The sequence below is a fragment of the Symphalangus syndactylus genome, chromosome 8, assembly GCF_028878055.3.
Source record: "Symphalangus syndactylus isolate Jambi chromosome 8, NHGRI_mSymSyn1-v2.1_pri, whole genome shotgun sequence".
NCBI classification, from domain to species: domain Eukaryota; kingdom Metazoa; phylum Chordata; class Mammalia; order Primates; family Hylobatidae; genus Symphalangus; species Symphalangus syndactylus.
This window is the reverse complement of record NC_072430.2, coordinates 37,170,290-37,191,724: the sequence shown is the minus strand read 5'-3', so window position 1 is coordinate 37,191,724 and position 21,435 is coordinate 37,170,290. Positions and strand designations below refer to the sequence as shown.

General features: G+C 38.1%; 1 protein-coding gene and 1 long non-coding RNA gene across 22 annotated transcripts in view; one reads left to right on the top strand and one right to left on the bottom strand.

Annotated features, from left to right (window-relative positions):
* LOC129487602 (uncharacterized) overlaps positions 1–21,435 on the bottom strand; it is a 242,626-nt gene that overhangs the window by 22,106 nt on the left and 199,085 nt on the right. The window lies entirely within an intron of this gene.
* Positions 1–21,435, top strand: part of NRXN3 (neurexin 3) — a 1,686,195-nt gene that overhangs the window by 1,514,306 nt on the left and 150,454 nt on the right. For 12 of the 21 annotated variants that reach the window (XM_055288597.2, XM_055288601.2, XM_055288596.2 and 9 more), the window contains 2 exons: positions 3,183–3,272; positions 8,928–9,235. In XM_055288597.2, coding sequence (XP_055144572.1) covers positions 3,183–3,272; positions 8,928–9,235 — 398 coding nt within the window. Of the gene's footprint in view, positions 1–3,182; positions 3,273–8,927; positions 9,236–18,724; positions 18,734–21,435 lie in introns of all 21 variants that reach the window. The other 9 variants (XM_055288598.2, XM_055288594.2, XM_055288602.2 and 6 more) reach the window with 3 other exon arrangements.

The window sequence follows — 21,435 nt, the reverse complement described above, 5'->3', positions numbered from 1 at the left end:
TGTCGGATCCACAGAAGTAATTTAAGAGCGGTTTATTTGAAGATCTCTTTGTGTAATTTATAGATTTCTCCGTGATTAAGAAATGAAGTTATTACATTGTTTTCTCTAATTAGTAATGCACGTATGCCTCCTTTTAATGATATTATGATGTTTACTACTCATAGGGCCGTTCTTTCTTGAGTATAGCCATCACTTTCTGTTGAAGAATTGATTTCACTCTTTGTTTAAATGTACATACTTGTTGCTATATGAAATGTATGACTGAATATCATTAAAGATTTAGTAAGAATGTATGTGAATTTGGTGAGGTTTGTTCAGCTTTTAGAGTAGCCCTGTATAAGAATACTTATATTTAGAAGGTTGTTCGCTCTTCAGTCAAATTAGCAAATGAGGCATGGGGCAAATAACTCATTCTCATGCACATGTTTCTAAAACAGTTCTTACTAATGTTTGAGATAAATTAAAATAAAAACCAACAAGAACATGAAAAGAGACTAAGAACAATGTTAATGCGGCAATTTAAACAAATTTGGTTTTCCAAATGACCTTCCATCTTTCACAACTTTTAACAGCATGCAAGATTGCTATCCTTAGTGCCAGATACTATCGATCTGGTGTGGAAAACTTAAAACTTTTTTCTAAATGTCTTTAAAGCTGAGGTGGAGAAGAATGACTCTCTGTCACTTTCAGAAGGGTCTAAGGTTGAATCATGGCCATGCTGTCCTTCCCCATGTCACTTACTGTTTATCTAACATAGTTATCTCTTTTTCTAGCCTGTATCATGCCCCCACATTATTTTCTGTGGTGCTTTACATTTGAAAGAGAGTAGATGATGAGGGTGGGGATGCTTAGGAGGGCCTTTGGAGGAAGTAAATTAAACAGCTTCTTAATTAATTTGGTGCATATTAAATTCTAGAAATTTGGAATTTTAGTTACTTCTGATTTTGCCCTGCATTTTGCTAAGAATATTTAGCTTTATACTTGCTATTGACTTCACTAATCTATTCCATAGTGAGTAGAATGAAGGTCAGTAATATATTTAATGTGTAGCCAACAATGGCAGATACAGAAAACCCAAAGTAATAGAATACATTCAAGGCAGATCTGGCGCAAGCCAATTACCTTTTCTCAGTATAGGATTCTGTTGTGTCTAAAACCCTGGAGGATGAATGACATCCTTTATGATATCTGTCACCTGTAGGGTAGGATTATGAGTTATAGATGTAGATTCATTTCAAAAAGGTACACGTTCTTTTTCTATGAAAACATCTAAAAAGTTTACCCAACTTTATTTTGAATGAATAGAATGTTGTACCAAGATCTACCAAGGTAGACCATTATAATGATCTCTAATTGATAGCTATATTCTTTTGCCATGGGCTATTGAAGCACCAAGGAATTAACTTGCCTTTCTCTTTTTCCTCCTTGCCTGCCCTCTCCATTTTTTTCTATGAGAAATGATTCCTTGAGGAAAATTTTAAATTATCCACTGCAGTCCGAAACTGTTAATTGTTCCTATTGCATTTTATTTTTCAATACATTAATATGTTATACCCTATACCAATCAGATACGGTCCCAAAACATAGGCTAGAAGCAGATTCATAGTTGCCTCTTTTATGAGTTATTTTTAAAATTCCTGGTAGTAAAGATATGAGTCAGCTTGTTTGTTAGAATAATTTGTCTATATGAGAAGTGAATGGGGAACCTTGTGAACATCCTCCAATATTGCTACCTGTTTCCCATCCTACGCCCCCACCTTCCCCACACAGAAGGTTGGTACCAGTTTATTCCCAGGTGGAATCTTCTCAGCCAATAGTGATTCCTATATGGAGATGGCCCTGCAATTGAAATGCTTTAGCATGCCCCTATTCATTTGGTCTGATGCTATATGCAATTCTAATATTCTTTATGGCTTTTAGACTTCTTTGTAAATTGTTTCCAAGCCACCTGGTTTGAGATTTTTCTTTCATTTTTAATATTGGTAATTTGGAATGGAGTTCCCCAAGTTGCAATATAGGCTTGTGAATCAAAAGTAATGAATTACAATTCACTAATTTCTGCCAGATCAATGTGAGGTTGGTTGATGAGATAGAACAGTTCCCAAGGCATGGCTTCATCATTTTGTTATTTGAAGCATATTCATTAAGGGTGTATCTCCACAGCACCACTCTCCAAGTCTGTCCTAATTATGGAAACCATTCAGCAGTGGTAATAACAGTTACGAAGGAAGAGGGGGGGCATACTGGCAGTTAAAACCATTACGTTTGAGCCTTGAAACTAATTAGATATTTCATGCTTGGAAGAAGTATTCCTAACAGGCTTTATGAATGGATGCTTGTTCAGGAAGGTCCTCTCATAGTAAGGTAAGAGAAAGAGAAAGGAGGAGGGAGACAGGAAGGGAGGGAGGCTAAATATACAAAATCAGTGTCTATTATAAAATACAGGTGCTCAAAAGTCTACAAATGTTATATCACTATATTATAATTACCTCTATTTCCAGAAATTTGAGTTTCCTTATTTTTAAAAATGTGGAACAAATCTGGAAAGACAGTGATATAGAAGCTCATCTGTACTGATCTACCTCTTTGACAAAGATAATGAGATGCAAGGACATCCTTTTGGAATAAGAAGTCTTCCTTGGCCATCAAGGCTTAAATTGTCCTCTCTGCCTTCCCCCTGTCAGAACATTAAGCTGTTGCAAACACTTGAGAGGAGAAGAAAAGAAGGACATGGCCCTATGTTTCTGATGGGAATACAGTAGATTAATAGCGCAGTTTGCGTGACTGTGGAGCGAGGGTCCCCTCTCACATGTGAAACTGATCTGGCAGGTGAATTACTCATGGGTCAAGGAGATCCTCTTGTCTCAACTGGCCCAATTAAGGTGTGGTTGAGATGAGACGGAGAGAGAGTGAAGGTAAATCCATTTCCATAAACGGCCAAACCTCTTAAGGATTCCCATTCCATGCCACTTTTCTAAAATGGGGAGTACTGCATGGCTAAGACTAACCTGACCTTTAAACCTATAGACCAAGGGCAGAGTGACTTCAACTCCACCTCTACTAAAGATAAATTGATATCTATCTCTAAAAACTTCATAAAACAAACCACAAAACCTAGGATGTTTTTTAATGACTTATTGACTTTTCAGATTGTTCTTTAAGCTGTTTTTTAAACTTTAAAGGCAACACTGATAATGAACGCTTCCAAATGGTAAAACAGAAAATCCCCTTCAAATATAATCGGCCTGTAGAGGAGTGGCTGCAGGAAAAAGGTAACCGTCATTAAAACTTTCATTTTAAAATCATTTGATCCTAAACCCTCATTTTTAAAGCCTGCAAATAAATGTTCCTTAAATGATAATCGCCTGCTGCATAAATGACTGTTTTAATTTTCATTATAATTTGTGTCAGCTTCCACCTGCCATATGTTGATAAATCATGCTATAATACATTGCCATTAAAATACAGTTAAAGGGACTAACTTCTAGCCTGCTATCAGCATGACAAACACAAACAAGAAATTCCAGGAACTTCTAAAACAGAAATGTATTATGGCAATTTAACCACTGCATGACATTATTTATTAATTTGTTTTAAATTACCTTTTACACCAAAGCTTTCTAAAGAAATTCCAAAAGTGCTTTTTAAACTTACACCTGGAGGCTGTTTTGGCTTGTAGCATGGTTAACAAAACAAAAAACAAACAAACAAAAAAACAAAACCATAGATTGACTCTTGTAACTTAAACTACTTAAAACAAATATTATAAGGGGACCATTTTTTTTTTTAACATTTGTTCTTAAAAAAAAATGAAAAAGATGAATTTTGCCTTTAAAACCTACAGAGGCAAAATTATTTTCTAAGAGATTAATTGTGTCCTAGTTGCTGACTGAAACTAAAAACAAAAACAAACTTATTTTACACTTCGGTTGTGTGGATACCCTTGTGTATTTGATGTTTTATGCAACAAAAGCGTAAGAAGTTAACATAATGAGTTGGAAAAGAAAAGGTTCATGAAAGGCAAAACGGCAGTCTCTGATTTGCTGGAGACAACAACCACTGTTAATAAAAGAGGGCAGCGGTTATAACTGATGTTAGAATTTTCCTGTGTAGCTTCTAGCTGTTAGGAAATAAACCATTGTCTTTCAATGAAAAACAGTCTCTAAGAAGATATGTATTCTTTTTTGTTGTTGTTGAGCCAATATAAGCTACTCTTGTCTCAACACCTTAAGGGAGCTCTTAACATTTGTAGGGATTTCCTTGAGTTACATAGAAGAAGTAACCAGGTATATTACTTAGTATACAAGTTAAAGAGCAAAGGACTACTACAATTTTAAGTTGGAGGAAGACATTCAGACCTTTAAACGTGGAAAATCCTCACTGAGTCTTAACTGTTTGCCCTGTTTTAAATGTATGTGGTCTAATTAAAAATAACTCTAAAAAGCAAATAATTTTGTTTAGTAATCATCAGCTCATAAAGTCCCTTTAACATTAAAGACAATGATTGCCTCACTTTAAACAGGAAAAGCAAACTAGATGCATGTCTGAGTCTCATGTGCCTGAGAAACTTTTTTGTTTCTTTCAATTTTATGTTAATAATATTTTATTTTACTCCATTGCCTTTTAAGTCTAAGTTTAATAGCATGCCAGGCATTTTCATTTGTATAAACCATTATAAAGTTATTAGTAGGCTTTTAGTTTTTCTTACAATAGAACTGTTATCCGCTGGCTTTCACATAAAAGGATGCTTTCAAATATACAAGTTGAGGGGTTGGGATGGGGGGAGGGGTGGTTGACGTGGGACTGGGGAAGATATCCTAGTTTCTTAATTAAATATATATATGATTATATATGCATATAATATTGTAAAGAATTATTTGCAAACTGTGAGTTTCTCTTCTACATTTTGTTCGCTGAAAAAAAAATTTTGTTGTAATTTGGGTGAGTAACATCTATTCATTCTATTGTCTTACCTCTTCCTCTGCCTAGCTAACCTTCCCTTCAAAAGGAAAAAAATATACCAAAGACTTGTAAAGACAATGAATATAAAGGGTAAAGATAGATGGATGATTAGACAGATGCATTTGGAAGTATTTGGAATGCCTCTTTGGAGTTATTTCTGTCATTGGGGAGGAGAGCTGGGTCATAGCATTCCGAAGTCTCTTTTCTGGCTCTGTCTACTATTGACTAACTTTCTGACCTTAGACAATCCACTTAACCTCTCTATATCTCAGATTTCCCATCTGAGGACAGGCAAAATAATACTGCCTATTCCCCAAGGGTGTTCTGAGGTTTAATTAATTAGTCTTTGTGCAACACTGACTGGAGACATGCGAAGATTTAATTTAAGCAGTATGTGAACTTGATGTCCAAATGAGGTAATAATTAATGACTTCCAAGAGGATGGGCATCTGAAACAAAAAGTAACCTGCTACAATTCCTGTACTGGTGTTATAACCAAATTTTGTATTAAGAAAGATAAAATAGTTCTCAGATTAGGATATATATACATAAATATGCACATATATATTTATGTACATATAATTGTCAGTTATTATAAAAATCTGATCATAAGCCATAGTGAAAATAATGAGAATAATGAGATCTGGCATTGATTTGGGGAAATCTTGGGCAAATGATAAAAAGAAACTGGTCAGTTCTTCACATTCTTCATAGGGAATGAATAGTGATGATTTTTTCTGTTATTCACTAACCTCTGTTTATCCGAGAGATAAATTAATCAGAGTAAGGGATGGCAGAACACTAAGAATGCTCTACTGTTCCTTTACTGATTGCTAGCTTTGCCATTAACCACCTAATCCAAGGTACAGGGAGCTAGGAGAGGGTTTTACTACAGCAGAAAAGCAGATCTAGCCAGAAACAGACCATGAAACAAACAAGCCAACAGAAAAACAAACACTTCCTATGGCAAGATGAAAAACTGAAACATAGACAACCTTTTACTGTCTCACTCCACCAGTGTCTTATTCTCAAGAAGTGATTAGTCAGATCTCTCTGGGAAAGTAGCTGTAGTCAGGAGTAGAGGGGCAGTTTAAATCTTGTAGCCCCAGGAAACCTGCCTTGCCTTTCCTGATGCTCGGGTCTGTCTTGAACAGGCAAAGAGCACTTTGTGGAGTGAACGATGGCAACTGGAATGAAGGAGACTCATCATCTCTAGCCAGTGTAATTCAGCTTTGCATTTCAGTTTTCTCTGATCCTCTTTTTATTTGTAAGCATTGGTATAATAACACCACTGGATAAATAAGATGAGAACTATAGAGGTTATCATTGTGAAGTATTTTCAAGGATATTAGAATGTAAGATTTTCTACCTGCAATCGAGTATAATTATTAACTTATCACCAGTGCTGAACTATATACAAAATAAAGAGATGGATAAATATTATGATTCGCCAGCAGTTGTGTGCATGGAAAGTATCTCTTGGCATTAGGCTGTCTAATGTAAGATACTGAATTTTTTCCTAGAAATCTCCTACTAGGCAGCTGCTTCTAATTTCTAATTCATTATGTTAAGCTGCTTCAAATGCCTCTATGGGGTTGAGGGAGAATTTATTTTCCCCTTCCATCATTTCATGTCTTTTGTAGTAAGCTCAGGGCTTCCAGAAAAAAAAAAAAAAAAAAAAAACTATCATCAACAATAAACAGTAAAGAGGTATGAACTCCAGCACATTACTTAGTATTATTATGCATTGAACTTTTCTGCTGCGTCTTGTGTGAAGAGGACAGAGGACAAAATACAGACAGTGATGCATATGCATAACACATTAAATGAATTGCTGAGAAAATGATGAAAATCTATGAGATCTGTTTTGATCGCACCCTTGGGATCTGGGTAATTCTGTAAGCATTAAGGCCAGCAGATCCCATTTTCAGGTTCCGGAGATTTTTATAAAGTATAGATCATTTTCACTATAACGAAGTTCTCTGGCCAGTTCACCATACTGCAGTGTTGAAAGCTTCCAAAGGGATATTATTTATAAATCATTCTTGATTAATGGGCACTATGAGTCGCCCAGTGAGCAGAGTTAACTCTTGTCTAAGGAGTATCCTCTGATCAGATGAGCATTCTCTTCTCTGCCACTTCCATTCCTTTCACTGTTATACACTGAGAAGGTATTTCACATTATACACCAGGAATTCAAGGATAGGTCAACATTGTGTAGCCTTGAAGACTATGTAATAGTGGTAGATTTTTAAAGCCCAAACATGACAATATCCCTCTATTCAGGCCAGGCGCGGTGGCTCACGCTTGTAATCTCAGTACTTTGGGAGGCCAAGGCGGGCAGATCATGAGGTCAGGAGATCCAGACCATGGTGAAACCCCCTCTCTACTAAAAAATACAAAAAATTAGCCGGGTGTGGTGGCGGGAGCCTGTAGTCCCAGCTACTCGGAGAGGCTGAGGCAGGAGAATGGCGTGAACCCGGGAGGCAGAGCTTGCAGTGAGCTGAGATTGCGCCACTGCACTCCAGCCTGGGCAACAGAGCAAGACTCTGTCTCAAAAAAAAAAAAAAAAAAAAAAAAATCCCTCTATTCATAGTGGAAATTATTAAGCAAAAACTTTATAATTTTGTTAAAAACAGTCTTTTTATCAAGTAGCCATAAATAACAAAATTGTTTCTAGTTATTTCTAGCTAAGGTAATTCAGGTGATTAGATTAAGAATGAGTGGAGCATTGTTTGATCACTAAGTGGAGAAAACTTCAAAAGGCATATACTTAATTCCATTAATAAGTCTTTCTTTTTTCCTTTCTTCATATGGAAAAGCAAAATGAAGTAATCTGGAGACATAACAGTAAAGAAGGCCTTAGCATGTTGCTGTTCTGATAAATTGCAATAAATTTTAAAAAGCTCTTTGAGTTTTCTTGGGAAAAAAATCTCATACTTGAGAGAGAGTTTTATAAGTAGAAAGAGTTGGGAGGAATTTTAGTTGGGTTTAATTCTCCTAAACTCTATACTGGTATGATTTTTCATTTTGATACTTTTCAGAGCAGTATAAATGGTGTCAAAGTGGGAACTCGAAATAAAGTGAACTATTGATATTCTTCAACTCATTAACACACCTCTATATCATTTTAAGGAGTTTTATGTGTTGCTTTCTTCATTAATACCCATCCACTTAAAAAAATTTATTAAATCTGAAGGACAACTTCCCCAGGACTGGAGCATTAACAATAGGCTTGTATTTCATACTGAGGGAATAATTTAGTTGTGGGACCATAATCCATCCTCCTAAAAACAAATTAATAGAGATAGGAATTTATCTCTCATGATTTTGTTAAGCAGAAAATAGAATATTATGCCCTATGAAGATTTACAGGAAATGATATGTTTGGTGACTAGAAATGATATGTTTGGTGACTAGTGGTTCATTTTTACAAGTATGCAATGAATCCAAGTCTCTTAACTGAAATTTAATTTCAGCTAATTTAATTATCAGACCTGGTTTTTAAACTTAGTTTTCTGAGTCACCTCACTGAGTTTTTTTGGCCATATTTAATTCTTTTCATTCTCATTATTTTACTTTGTAGCTTTAAAAATTAATGCAGTAGGTATCTATAATTTATTCTGGTCATCACCTGATTTGAGTGTTTCTTTCTGTCATCCACAATTATATACCCAAGAAGACCGTAATACTTCTTATCATTGAACCAAGATTTCTTCTTCCTCACTATGAAGGAATAGAGACTTGATTGTTCAAGTTATCAAAGATTTTCAGCTAGACAGTGGAAGAGATAACCATAATGAAATGTTACTTGCTAACATCAGTACTGAGGTTTTGTTGTCCATTTTTTCCTCCCCTTCAATTGCTCAAGGAAGCCTGTTATGATGCCTGGTCCATTCAGACCAGGTAAGGCAAACAAGGAAAACGTATGAGAATAATAATGTTTCCTCCACCCAACCCACTAGGCCGGCAGTTAACCATCTTCAACACTCAGGCGCAAATAGCCATTGGTGGAAAGGACAAAGGACGCCTCTTCCAAGGCCAACTCTCTGGGCTCTATTATGATGGTTTGAAAGTACTGAACATGGCAGCTGAGAACAACCCCAATATTAAAATCAATGGAAGTGTTCGGCTGGTTGGAGAAGTCCCATCAATTTTGGGAACAACACAGACGACCTCCATGCCACCAGAAATGTCTACTACTGTCATGGAAACCACTACTACAATGGCGACTACCACAACCCGTAAGAATCGCTCTACAGCCAGCATTCAGGTAGGCCTTTTTCCAAGTATTAACTGCATCTGTATTTTTATCTTTGAAACATTGTTATCATGGTCATTGTTTTATGTAGCTAAAGAGTTTGAATTACTATGTAAGAAGGATGCCCACAGATACTCATAGTAATGAGACCCAGGAGAAGAGAAGGGTGAAGTCATTGCTAAAGAAGTCATAAAAGTCTGTGGCACTCCTGGGTTGTTATTCTTATTGTATTTAGCACTGAAATGGTAAAGCTGTTATTCACAATGAGCAATGGACTACACTTTCAGTATGAAATACTTTCTCCTTTAATTTTATTACCTTTTCTTTTCAAATAACAGAAAGGGAAAAGAGGGGAAGGAAAATTTGTTATCATGTGAAAAGCTATATCCTAGTTCAATTTCATTCACATTCTCCAGATGGCTTTGCTATAACATGAATCATTCATTATTGAGGTCAATGGGTACCATTAAATCAAGGGCAGTTAAAGTTAGAAGTACAATTAATCCTTGTAAAATGCAGTCTTTGTGTTTGTTATCAAATCCTGATTAATCATGTGTCAGGTTTCTGCCCATTTTGTTTTCTTTATATTTGATCAAGATACTAATTACAGTAGAAAATTGGAAGGTTTGAGTTTGGCTAAACCGGAAGTCCTTATTTTTGTGGCAATTTTTTTCCACTTGAAAGTAATTATATCCAAACTAAGCTTAATACTTTGCTGACTCCCTTGGCATTTCATAAATCTAGTTAGTAGGGGGTAGGAGGTTAACTGAGTTATTAGCCTTAAATGCTCTGGCATACCATAAGACATTCCAATCGCTTCTGCGACAATTACTTACCCCTATCCTAGTTAGTGTTTATAGAATAATCAGTAGATTAGCACTTGTCCCGTTTGCTTCTTAATTTTAAGACATTATCCAGGAGCTCAGTTGTGTCTTGAACATCACCTTTACATTGGCTCCAATGGACATTGTTAACTTAAAGTCAATAATCAATTATACCACCTATGTGTTTCCATTTTTCAGAATTAAATGTATGTGAGCTAGGTAATGGTAAGTGTATTATCTGTTGCCTTCCTTTTTTAGTTTTCCTTGAGCAGAAGTATCCAGACAGCTCTTTACATGGCTCCATGGTAACAATTTGAAGTTGTATATGCTGACAGTGTCATAAGGGCAATTTTATGGTTTTCAAAAGGCTTCTAAAAACCTGGTTAGCATAGCACTGTTACCGTCACACATGCTATTACATTCATACCTACACACATGCTCACGAGAAAAAAATAGCTCTTCTCTACTGATATTAAACCAATAACTCCTGACACCTTGCTCTACTCACTGAAAAGAAGATAAAAGGCAATATATATTTCTATTATGACTCTCTCTAGCTCAAGAGCAGATCTGTTTATTGTTGGTGAAAGGACACTTCTGTCTGCACAGGTCTTGGCAGACTTGTTTTGTTTCTGTCAGAACGTATTCTGCTAACTCTGTGGGAAGCAGAGAAGCAAATGGCTTTTTCTTCATAGGAATGGCTGGTCCTGTAGTTCTTTTTAAGGCCAAATTTTCACTGACCTTGAGATGATTTAATGTTACACAGGGATTCGGGAACCAAGCCGTAGTAATTATTGGTTTTTTGGCTTTCCCTCCTGTAGCACATACATAAATGGGAATAAATTGGGTGAGTTCCTAAACCCTTTCCGTAAACTGAGAAAGTCAGAACTTTGGAAGAAAAGTAGAGTACAAGATACAAAATCTTGCTGGTGATTATAACTCTAAACATTACAGAACCTATGGCCATTTTAGAGGAGGTGAACAACTGGGAATGCCTTCTCCAACAGCCTCTCTCTGGCATGTGTTTCTTTAAGTCCAATAATAATCGAACTACATCTACATGCTTTTCCTTTTACTTCTACCAAGTCTACAAAAATTAGTTATAAACCTGTTGAGACGCTTTGGTTTTAAGGGTAAGTACATCCTCTTGGAGGAAAGCCAATAGCCTACAAGAATTGATTAGACTGAGATGAGGGATTTAAAAAGCCCTGGATTTTTTGAAAGACTAACTAGAGGAAATAACTTTCTGCCAAGGGTTTTGGAAATCTTTTTTGTTCTTGACCAGTAGTCATCAGAACTCTGCCCTGTGCTCCATTAAAAACTTAAAAGCCTCATCTTCAAGCCTAGTCTGGTCTTAAACACATTCTGTTGATCACATCAAACCTATGTTAGGACTGGGGACCCAACAACTATTGGATTCTATTCAAGGTTTAGGACAATTCCCAGACTCTAGAGACTGCAGGTAAGGAAGGTCAGTCCCGGAAGCATTAATATGCCTATGTGACCCCAATACTTTTCTTAGATGAGGAGGATTCATAAAGTTCTGATCTCTGGGAGGTACTTCAGAAGTGAGTGGGGAAAAAAAGGTAGGGAAGACTGGATTTCATATTCACCAGGCCCATTATTCACTTTTTTATCTAAATGTGAAATCATACATAGAACATTTTCCAAACGATACCACTGTTCTGTCCTCTTTTGCTAAATTTAATAACATTGTTAAAGCAAAGTTTTCTGAAAATGAGACTCCTCTAGGAGAAAGGAAATAAGCATGTGAGTCCACCAGTATAAAAACCTGTCTGTTCAAGAATCCTCTAGTTCTTTCTTAAAGCATAAGCAAAGAAAACATCCTTTCAGGAGTTCTTTTCTGGTCGACCTGAGTTAGTGTTGATTTCAGATCAAAGGAAAACTGTAAAGTGCTTTCAGTGCTGCTCTTAACTGTGTGTGAATGGGAACAAGTAGTTTTTGAATTGTTATGTCTCTCTAGTGTTAGAGCCTCTTAAAAGTTAATTGGTGCTTTGATCTTTCTGATTCCATTTTGTTACAGGTAAGAGTGTAGAACTATCTGTGAATAACCTGGATGATGTTAATTTACTCATAGCAATCATGTCCAAGCATCAGGTCTTGATCCTACATTGAGAAGGATATCTCTAGGTACTCTATTGAATTTTAAAAAATTTAAGACGTGCATTGAGAACACAGGTGTGTGAGTGATAATTCTCAAGTAAAGGCCTGGTACTTCATAGGTGCTCAGTAAATATTTACTGAATACATCTGAAAACAAGACAGGCTTTATTACCCACTTTAGAGTAATTTAACAATGGAAGGTAGCATAGCTTGAGGAAAGTTTTTCCTCCACGGTGACCAGGGTGCTTTGGCCAACTTCGTTGTATTTTTCAGTAGTAAGGCTATAGCATAGTGATTCAGTGCATGTACTTGGAGCTAGATTAGCTGGGTTTAAAACTTTGTTCATCCTCATATTAGCTTACATGACCCCAGACAAGTCATGTAAGTTCTAGTTAACTATTTCTATGCAACAAACTTTCCCATAACTTGGTGGTTTAAAACAACTATGTCATTAGATCTCAAAATTCTGTGAGACAGAAATTTGGGCACGGTTCAGCGAGGCAATTCTTCTGCACCATCTAGAGAGATGATTGTGTTCACTCAGTGGCTGACTTTGCCTGGAGGGTCTGGCTTTATTCACATACCTGGTGCTTTGCTGGGTTAACTGGGAAGATGGGACTCAGCAGGGCCCTTTTCCCTCTCTATGTATTCTCTGGGATTCTCCTTGTGGTTTCTCCAGCAGAGTAGATGGGCTCTGTTTATAGAGGCTCAGGGCTTCCAGAGAGAGTACTTCCAGGGGCAGGAAGTAGAGGGTGCCAGTTTTATATAGCCTGGGCTAGGTAACTGGCAGTGTCACTTGTACAATATGCTATCAGTCTAAACAGTCACAGAGCTTTCCCAGTTTCAGAGGAGGAGACATAAATATCACTTCTCAATAGGAGGAGGAGTAGCAATAATTTGCAACCAACGTAAGTCTACCACATTACTAAGGCTACCATATTATAAAGTAGGGAGGGTGGTATACTTCTAGTGGCTATGTTATATGATTGTCGTAAGGATAACTGAGTTGATATAAGTAAAATGCTTAAAATAAGTGTACCATTCAGAGTAAGATTGCATGCGTTTTAACCGTTATTATTATATTCTGTTTCCCACAATTGGTGTATTAAATCAAGATCCTCTCAGGCAAATATCTGCCTCAGAAAATTGGGCTGTGTCTACTGATAATAGTGTCTATAGTTTAGAGTAGCGGCTAGGAATTTTGGGGGAAATAGAGATTGAAGGTGGATCCAGGTAGAATTTAGGGGCTGAAATTAGTCCTGGCAAATCAAAATTTCTATGATCTCAGGAACAGACTTCTCTGACACCTCAGTACCCATCTTTAAATTTCTGTTTTATTTTAAACCAACTTAGAGTTCTATGAGTCTTTGAAAATATGTTCTATCTATCCACATGTCTTTTAGGGTTGCAAAGAAGAGAAATCCAGGTCCCTTACCATCGTGGAACTTACAATCTAAGTAGGGCAAGAGGGTTTGACATGAGCCATCGATATGAAGTAGTGACTCATGAATGGCTCTTTGTGTTGGGGATGGCAAGTGGTGCATGGGGTGGCTTGACTGGATCTCATGCATTCATTCTCCTAGGCCTTGTTGTAAAAAGAAAGAGCACAGTTGGACAGGTGGTGAGAGGAACATATTCCTGGTTGGTCAAATGTCAGCCAGACGCTAAGTTGTTAGAAGCAGAGATTATAATCTATGGGAGAGAAAGCCAAGTCCAAGTAGAACAGAGAATGCATAAGAGGGAGTTTGTGAGTAGCAAGGGGTCCAGAATCAAAGTCTTGGCCTGAAACTTTGCCAAGTGGGAGAGGGCCCAGAGGGGTAAACTGAGTTGGGTTCCCTGTGTATCTTACTACCAGGAATGCCCCAGTAATTGCAAACACTTCCTCTACAACTGACTCTAATATTGGTGGGTAATTATTACGGTGCTGATAGGTCAGCTTCTAAAATAGAAAAGTTCAACTCAGTCTACACTCAAATGCCTTGGTCTTCCTTCAGGATAGAAGGAAAAACTGAGAAACAAGAGTCTTTTACCACTAACATGTATTCTTTTACCTTAAGCCTCCATCCTGAGTTGAAAAAAAAAAAAAAAAAACTCAGTGTGTTCTGTGCAAATCGCCATTTGGAATCATTTATAAACTATTTGCAGGATACTGATGACATACTTTTTCTGTGTCGGGCATTGGTAAAGTCACCTTGACATTGGCCACTGCTGTCGGAAAATTGCCAGAGAATCACAATGCTCAGCCTGGATTGGAACTATCCTTATAAGTAGTCAAAATGAAAGACTTAAGAGGTTTGTGAGATTTCATTCTCATCTCAAGCTTCACAAACTTGGTGGTTGAGTGTGAACCACTTTTGAAAGTTCCAGAAGGAAGCCACAATTTCTCATGCTTTGTAAAAATTCTTATAGGCAAATTCCTTTTAGCTTTTCGATGTCAGACTGGAGACAGTAAGAAGCATGCTTCAGCCTTGATACTGATGATGACAAAACAAAGAAAAAACTTTGGATTAAAATGTCGATCCTGTGCAATGTCTGTTCTAGGTAGAGTCTCAGTGTGTTGAAGAGTATGGGCTTTTGCGTCAGAATTTCTGAGTTGGACTCCAGGATTTTCCAGTTACTTAGCTGTATTTATAAGTCTGTTCTCACACTGCTATAAAAAAACTACCTGAGACTAAGTAATTTATAAAGAAAAGAGGTTTAATTGACTCACAGTTTGTGTGGCTGGAGAGGCCTCAGGAAACTTACAATCATGGTGGCCAGAGAGAGAAAGGGGAGTGGGGAAACTGCCCCCACGATCCCCCCTCGCACCAGGTCCCTCCCTCTACATGTGCGGATTATAACTTGAGATGAGATTTGGGTAGGGACCCAGAGCCAAACCATGTTACTGTATATCTCTGGGCAGGTGATTAGCGTCTCTAAGCCTCAGTTTTACTATCTGCAAAAGTGGCCTAACAGTACCTTTCCCGTAGGCTCCTTGTAAATAGTAAGTGCAATCATGTGTGAAAAGCACCCCATAACTTTTCACTAAAAATTTTCACATAAGGAAACCACTTCAACCTAAGAGACTCTCCCAGAACTCACAGATCTCCCTAGAGCTTAGCCTTCCTGTGGGGCTGGATAAGCCCAGGAACAATTTTGTTTATACTCATACAAACTCACAAGGGCCTGGATCTCTTCTAAGGGCCGCAAATTGAATCAGAGCCCCAAGCTCATCAATCAGGAGAGATTGCTACTGCAGGCTCTTTCATACTCTGGAGTGGGAATTGGCTTTGCTGAACAGCTGTAACACGTAGACTATTCTATTAGGTTGAAGTGTATGAAACCACTATTTTTATAGATCAAAATGGTTAAATATTAGCAATATCACATGGTTCTACGATGACACACAGATTTACAGCATGTTGTTATCAATGGCACTTGGAGGCCCAGACTAGAACCTCAGATATTCTCCAGGTCTTCAAATAATCAAACTGCCTTGCACTGGGAGACAAGATAGATCCACCTTATCCGCAAATACTGTGCTATAGCAGGATGTAGATCACACTGTATCAAAAGTGGTTATACTTACCCAAAGAATTATCCCCTCTGGGTCCTTCCACCTTTTCCCTGCTGCCACCAGCTTGAGAGAAATGAGATAAAGAATCTACACAGTTTTCATCTCCTCGCTTTTACCACTAGACAACAGAGCCTCCAAGGGAAGTTTATTTTTAGGATCAGGGCTCGACTAATATTGATTAACAGCCTTACATAATGTGAGGCTCCATGGTTTGTTCTTTTCCTGCCAAGCCTCATAACTGGAGAAGGCGCTGAAGATTTGTCAGTCTAATTAGACTTTAGCTGCCAGCCAAGAAATATCTTCTGTCTTCTCCTTACCCTTACGCAGGTACTTTCTTTTTCCCGCTTAGAGAATAATTTGGGGGGAAAGAAATTGCACTCTAATTTACTTGTTGCCTGATAAGATTCTCTGGTGGCATTTACTCTCTGGAATTGCACAGTTCTAACAACAGAAAAGGGAGCTTGATGGGTTTACCTTCCTCTTAAAGACTTAGATGTTGGCAGTACAAATAGGCAAGTGAAAAGAGTGCAGTGTAGTTTGTTTTCATCCTTCTTTTAAAACGTAATTTTGGTGGATGGAACAGGTGCTTCCCAAAACTAGATCTAGTTGATGAAAGGGTCCTGATGGCAGACAGGCTGGAAGTCTGAAAGCTCCCAGGAGAATTCATAGAGATGCCCTTCCAATTAGGGTGTAATATTTACAGGATGGAATTTCCACCAGAACTGCGAATAAAGTGCTGGCTCTTATTTCTAGGCATCTGAACAGCTGGGAGGGAAGTGGGGTCAGCTCTTGGCTACCCACGGGTGGAGGTCCCTGAGTGTTTTTAAACCTCAGGGTGGTTTTTCTAATTACCTAACAGACTCTTTAGCCAAATCTAAAGCCAAAATCCTTGCTGTGTGGCATATGGTTCTCCTCCTTCCTATTGCTCTGACCATATTTTCCACCACGTTGCTCCAATCACACAGGTCTTCTTGATCCCTCTTGAACACAGAGCCAGAAGAAGGCTGAAACCAGTGAGGCAGGATTATGCAATTGCAAGCTTAGATTTTCAACTTAAAATTGATATTTGACTTCTTGCTTTTGCAGATTTTTTCCTGCATTAATATTGATTTAAAAATATTTCAGTAAAATACGATTGAGCTTGAAAACAAAGTTTTAGCAAACCCCCGTTAAATCTTACACCTTAAGCGAGTGTCTCATTCAATCTTCTCAGCCCTGCCTGAATGTGCCAAGATGCCTGTGCCTTTTCACCTGCCATTTCCTCTGCCTGCAACAGCCCTTCCCTGCTATTCACAGTACTCACTCCCTCACTTCACCCAGGTTTCCGCTTATATTGCACCTTCCAGAAAGGACCTCCTTGACCATCTGTAAAATACAACACTCTATCGCCTTTTCCTGTTTTGTTACCTCTCATAGCACTTATCACTGCCTGACATTATGACTCACATTTATTTGTTTATTGTCCCTATTTAGTAGACTGTGAGTTCTAGGATGGCAAGATCTTTGTTTCAGGAACTATAATAGCACAGTGCCTAGAACAGTAGTGAGCACAGAGTAATATATGCAGTCAGTGTTGGTGGAAAGGTATAAATAGTCAACCATCCACCAGTACCTTCTCAGGGAGTCCAAAGGCCACACAATATTTACAGGCTGAATCCAAGCCCCTGTTTCCTAGGACCCACTCCCCCATGAGGCTCACCAGTGAGGGTGGGCATCACTGGTTTTGCTGCTCTTGGATCTTTGCTCTAGGAATAAGGAGTCCCAGAGATATGTCCTTGTCTCTGGTAAGATTATTTTTGTTGGCTTCCAGTCTTCTTGCTCAGCCAGAAGCAAGGGCTAATTCTAGCACATATAGTTTTCAAATCACTTTTGGAAATGTAATATCACCCACCTTTCCCTTTCCAGTTTCTTCTTCCTTTCCAAATGACTTAATCCTTAATGCTCCTAAAACCTACTTTCAAATATATGCAAATAAAAATTACTTGGTAAGGATGGAAAATTAACTTGAGGCTTTTTTTTTACTTTTTTTCTATGTGTTTGGGTAGATTTTAGGAGCCTCCTACCTGCTTCTAGTTACTGCCTTTTTTTTTTTTTTTTTTTTTTGGTCTGTTGGGAAAAGGGCTTGTAGGGTGCCTGCATAAACTGGCCATAAAAATATGCGACAATAAGTTGTTGAAAGCCACAAGCGGCCTCGGAGGACGAAAGCCTCCTGAGTGCCATCATGTTCCCGTGCTCAGAGCGAGATCTGCTCTCTTATCTGTAAACACTGTGTTCAAAGGAGAAAGACTCTCCTTTGAAGCATTGAAATGTGGCCAGATATGCCAGCTCCTAGAGAGGCCCACTCCCCCCCAGCTGCTCTCTGATAAATTAAAGAATAAATCAGTAGTTAATTTTATGCTGCTTCAGCACAAAGAAAATTTACCTAAACCGCCATTGCTATAGATTAGGTGTATGACACACCGCCCCCCTTTCACCGTTTCACCCCTGAACATCTGCTTCTTAGATCTAAGTGATTGTACTCAATAAATAGTGTGGAGACCAGAGCTTGTCGCCTTTGCAGCCTCCATTTTACACTTGGCCCCCTGGCACCCCACTCTTTATGCACTCTTAACCTGTCTATTCTCATTCCTTTGTCGCCACCGGATGTCGGGTACCCTATGGGTGGTGCTGAGGCTGGTCCCCAACATTGGTCTAATGGTTGAGTATATTGTGTGAGCACCATTTATTCATGTTTGAAACCTTATAATTTGACTGGCCCCATATTTACCCATTTTTAGTGATAATTTGAAAGAACATTGATGATTGAGAGAAGGAACAATAGCTATGTTGCTCATCATTGGACATTTAGAGCTTAGAATGGTGCCTGCCACAAAGCAGGGCTCAAAAATATCAGTTGAAGAAAAATAAATGTGTTAAATGAATGAAAGTAAGTTAAGCAAATGCTTGTGATCAGAGTGAAGAGGCAGTGGGGGCCGATATAATTTATTTACAAAGTAGGCAAAGGCAGTTAGGAGGAAGCAGCCTGGTACGGAGGAAAGTGCATTGAAGTAGGCATCAGGAGACTTGACTGGAGAAGTTCTTAAAACCATGACTCTAGGCAGACCTTCATTTCTAGCTGTAGAATTTTGGCCAGGGTCCTTTGCGGAGCTGTGTTTTTTTTATTAGCTGAAATACGGGGATGATTTCCAACTTCAAGGTTAGGTTAAGATAATATAAGAAGTCAAGGGCTTAAATGGGCGGGGCTCAAAGATTATTATTGCTGCTGTCTTAAATGGGATTACAATCTAGGTCTCAGCTGATAAACCAGTATTGCAACTATATTTTCTTTTTTATTCTGTTGCTAGTTTGTGGTCTCTGATATGGCAATTAGCTTCCTTGGGCCTATGCTCTTTCCTCATAAAAAAAGTTTTATTTTAACATTATCTAACATAGTGTCTTGCACACACACACACAGGGACAGTTAAATGTAGGGATAAATGAATTAGAAGAAGTAAAAGAAAGGAAAAATTGAGAAGGAGAGGAAGACAGCAGAGATGCTCTGTAATTACTGCTACAAGAATTATGTGCCCATTTCATGGATTTGTATGGCTTAGGTTGAGAGAGAGGAATAAAACATCTTTGATATAATTAAAATCATAATATAATATTTTTTCTATATCTCCCTTCTTTGCTGAAAGCTGTTGGATGAGGCATCACGATGACCATTTCTATGTAAAAGGTAGATTATAGATGGCCCTCTGCATATGTGGGATTGCATCCGCATTCAACCAACTGTGGATCAAAAATATTTTTTAAAAATTGTGTCTGTACTGAACATGTACAGACTTTTTTCTTATTATTATTCCCTAAACAATACAGTATAACAACTATTTACCTAGCATTTACATTGTACTAGACATTATAAGTAACCTAGAGATGATTTAAAACGCACAGGAAGATGTGTATAGGTTACATGCAAATACTATGCCATTTTATATCGAGGACTTGAGGATTTTGGCATCCATGGGAAGTCCTGGAACCAATCAATCCCCCACAGATGCTGAGGAATGACTGTACTTGATAAATGTCTCTTGAATCATCCAAAAAAAACCCGCCAATGGTTTCAATTTAAACTGAGGTTCAAGAATTGTTTTTTGTTTTTTTTTGTTTTTTCTGAAAATATATGATGTTCTATTTATATATAATAGGAAAACGACTTCAAGCAGCAATCATCACTTGCCAGGCGTCAAGGCGGATATTTCTATTATGTCTATGACAAGGCGGTGGGAGGGGTGGGATGTGGTTTCATAACTTTCTGGTGCATGTTTGAATGATTGTAAAAATTAGAAACACACTGAGGCTGTTATGACAGCCTCGCCTTTTGAAACCTTCTAATTAATGCCTTGGGTTGTCTAGAGAGCTTGTTCTGTTAGCTACATGGTGAATGTAAGGTTCTCCTTGATTTTCTCATCATTCGTGGATGAAATAATTGGGGAAATAAAATGATTGGGGAAATAAATGCACACCACGTCTGTGGTGGCTAGCAGTCACTGAGAGAATTACTTGATGGGAATTTGATTGACTTGTGTGTATAATGCAACCTCTTATATCTCTGGACCCATGTTATTATGTGTGTGTGTGTGTGTGTGTGTGTGTGAGAGAGAAAGAGAGAGAGAGACAGGGAGAGAGGGAGGATGCTCGTGTGTTTGCTTCTACTATGGAGAACAGTGCTTCTTAAACTTTAATGTCTGTGTACAGGTCACCTGGGTAATCTTATTAAGCACAGATTTTAATTCATGTCCGGGGTGGCATCTCAAATCATGCACTTCTAACAAGCTCCCAGATAATCTCATGCTGCAGATATATGTACCTCACTATAGAGTAATAGAGCAAGGCTCTAGGAAATATTTACAGTTCCTTGATAAGTAATCATGGTATCTGTTTACCTATCTCTTCCAAATGGTCTTCCCAAACTTAGCTCAGTTCTTTTCAAGACAGGAAATTTTGTTAACCCAAAGTATTATGTAAGTGAAAGGGTGGATACCCCACTAACGATTAGCAGAGAAAACTGTATCCCATCAGACAGTGCTGCTCCGAGTTTCCGATGCCCCTTCTTCCTGTCCCTTACTTTACTGCATACCCCCAAGGCAGATGGAAAAAAAAAGTAGGTAGAATTTAACTTGTCATAATATTTATCCCCCTTTCTGAGAGGTGACCTCCAATGGAAGCAGAAGGATATGAATGATTTTAATCCACAGTAACAATGGGGAAACAGTCCTGACCATCTTAAGCAGTATAAATGTATAAAATGACAGATTTTTCTGCTCTGCCTCTCCACTTTCTCCTCCCAGATACTGAGAGAGACACATATTCACGCACCCACAACTCACACTGTAATGCACAATGAAATTTCACCTAGCCTTTATCTCGGGGCTGCCGTTCTCATGATTAATGCCCCACTGGCTGGGAAGCTATTCCACTGAAGGCAGACAAGGAGAGAGGAAGATGCATGAAATATATCTCTGAGGCCATTTCTCATTATTATTATTATCATTATTAGTTCCTTACTACTCTATGTATCCTGTTATAGAATGCTTGATCTATTGGCAAGGGGGAGGGGATGACATTTGAAAGCAGGTTTTATGAGGGAGAAATGAACAAGGACAAAGAGAGAAATAGACAGTTTTTATGAAAGAGAATTGACTTGGATGGGGTTTTTGTTATGATTG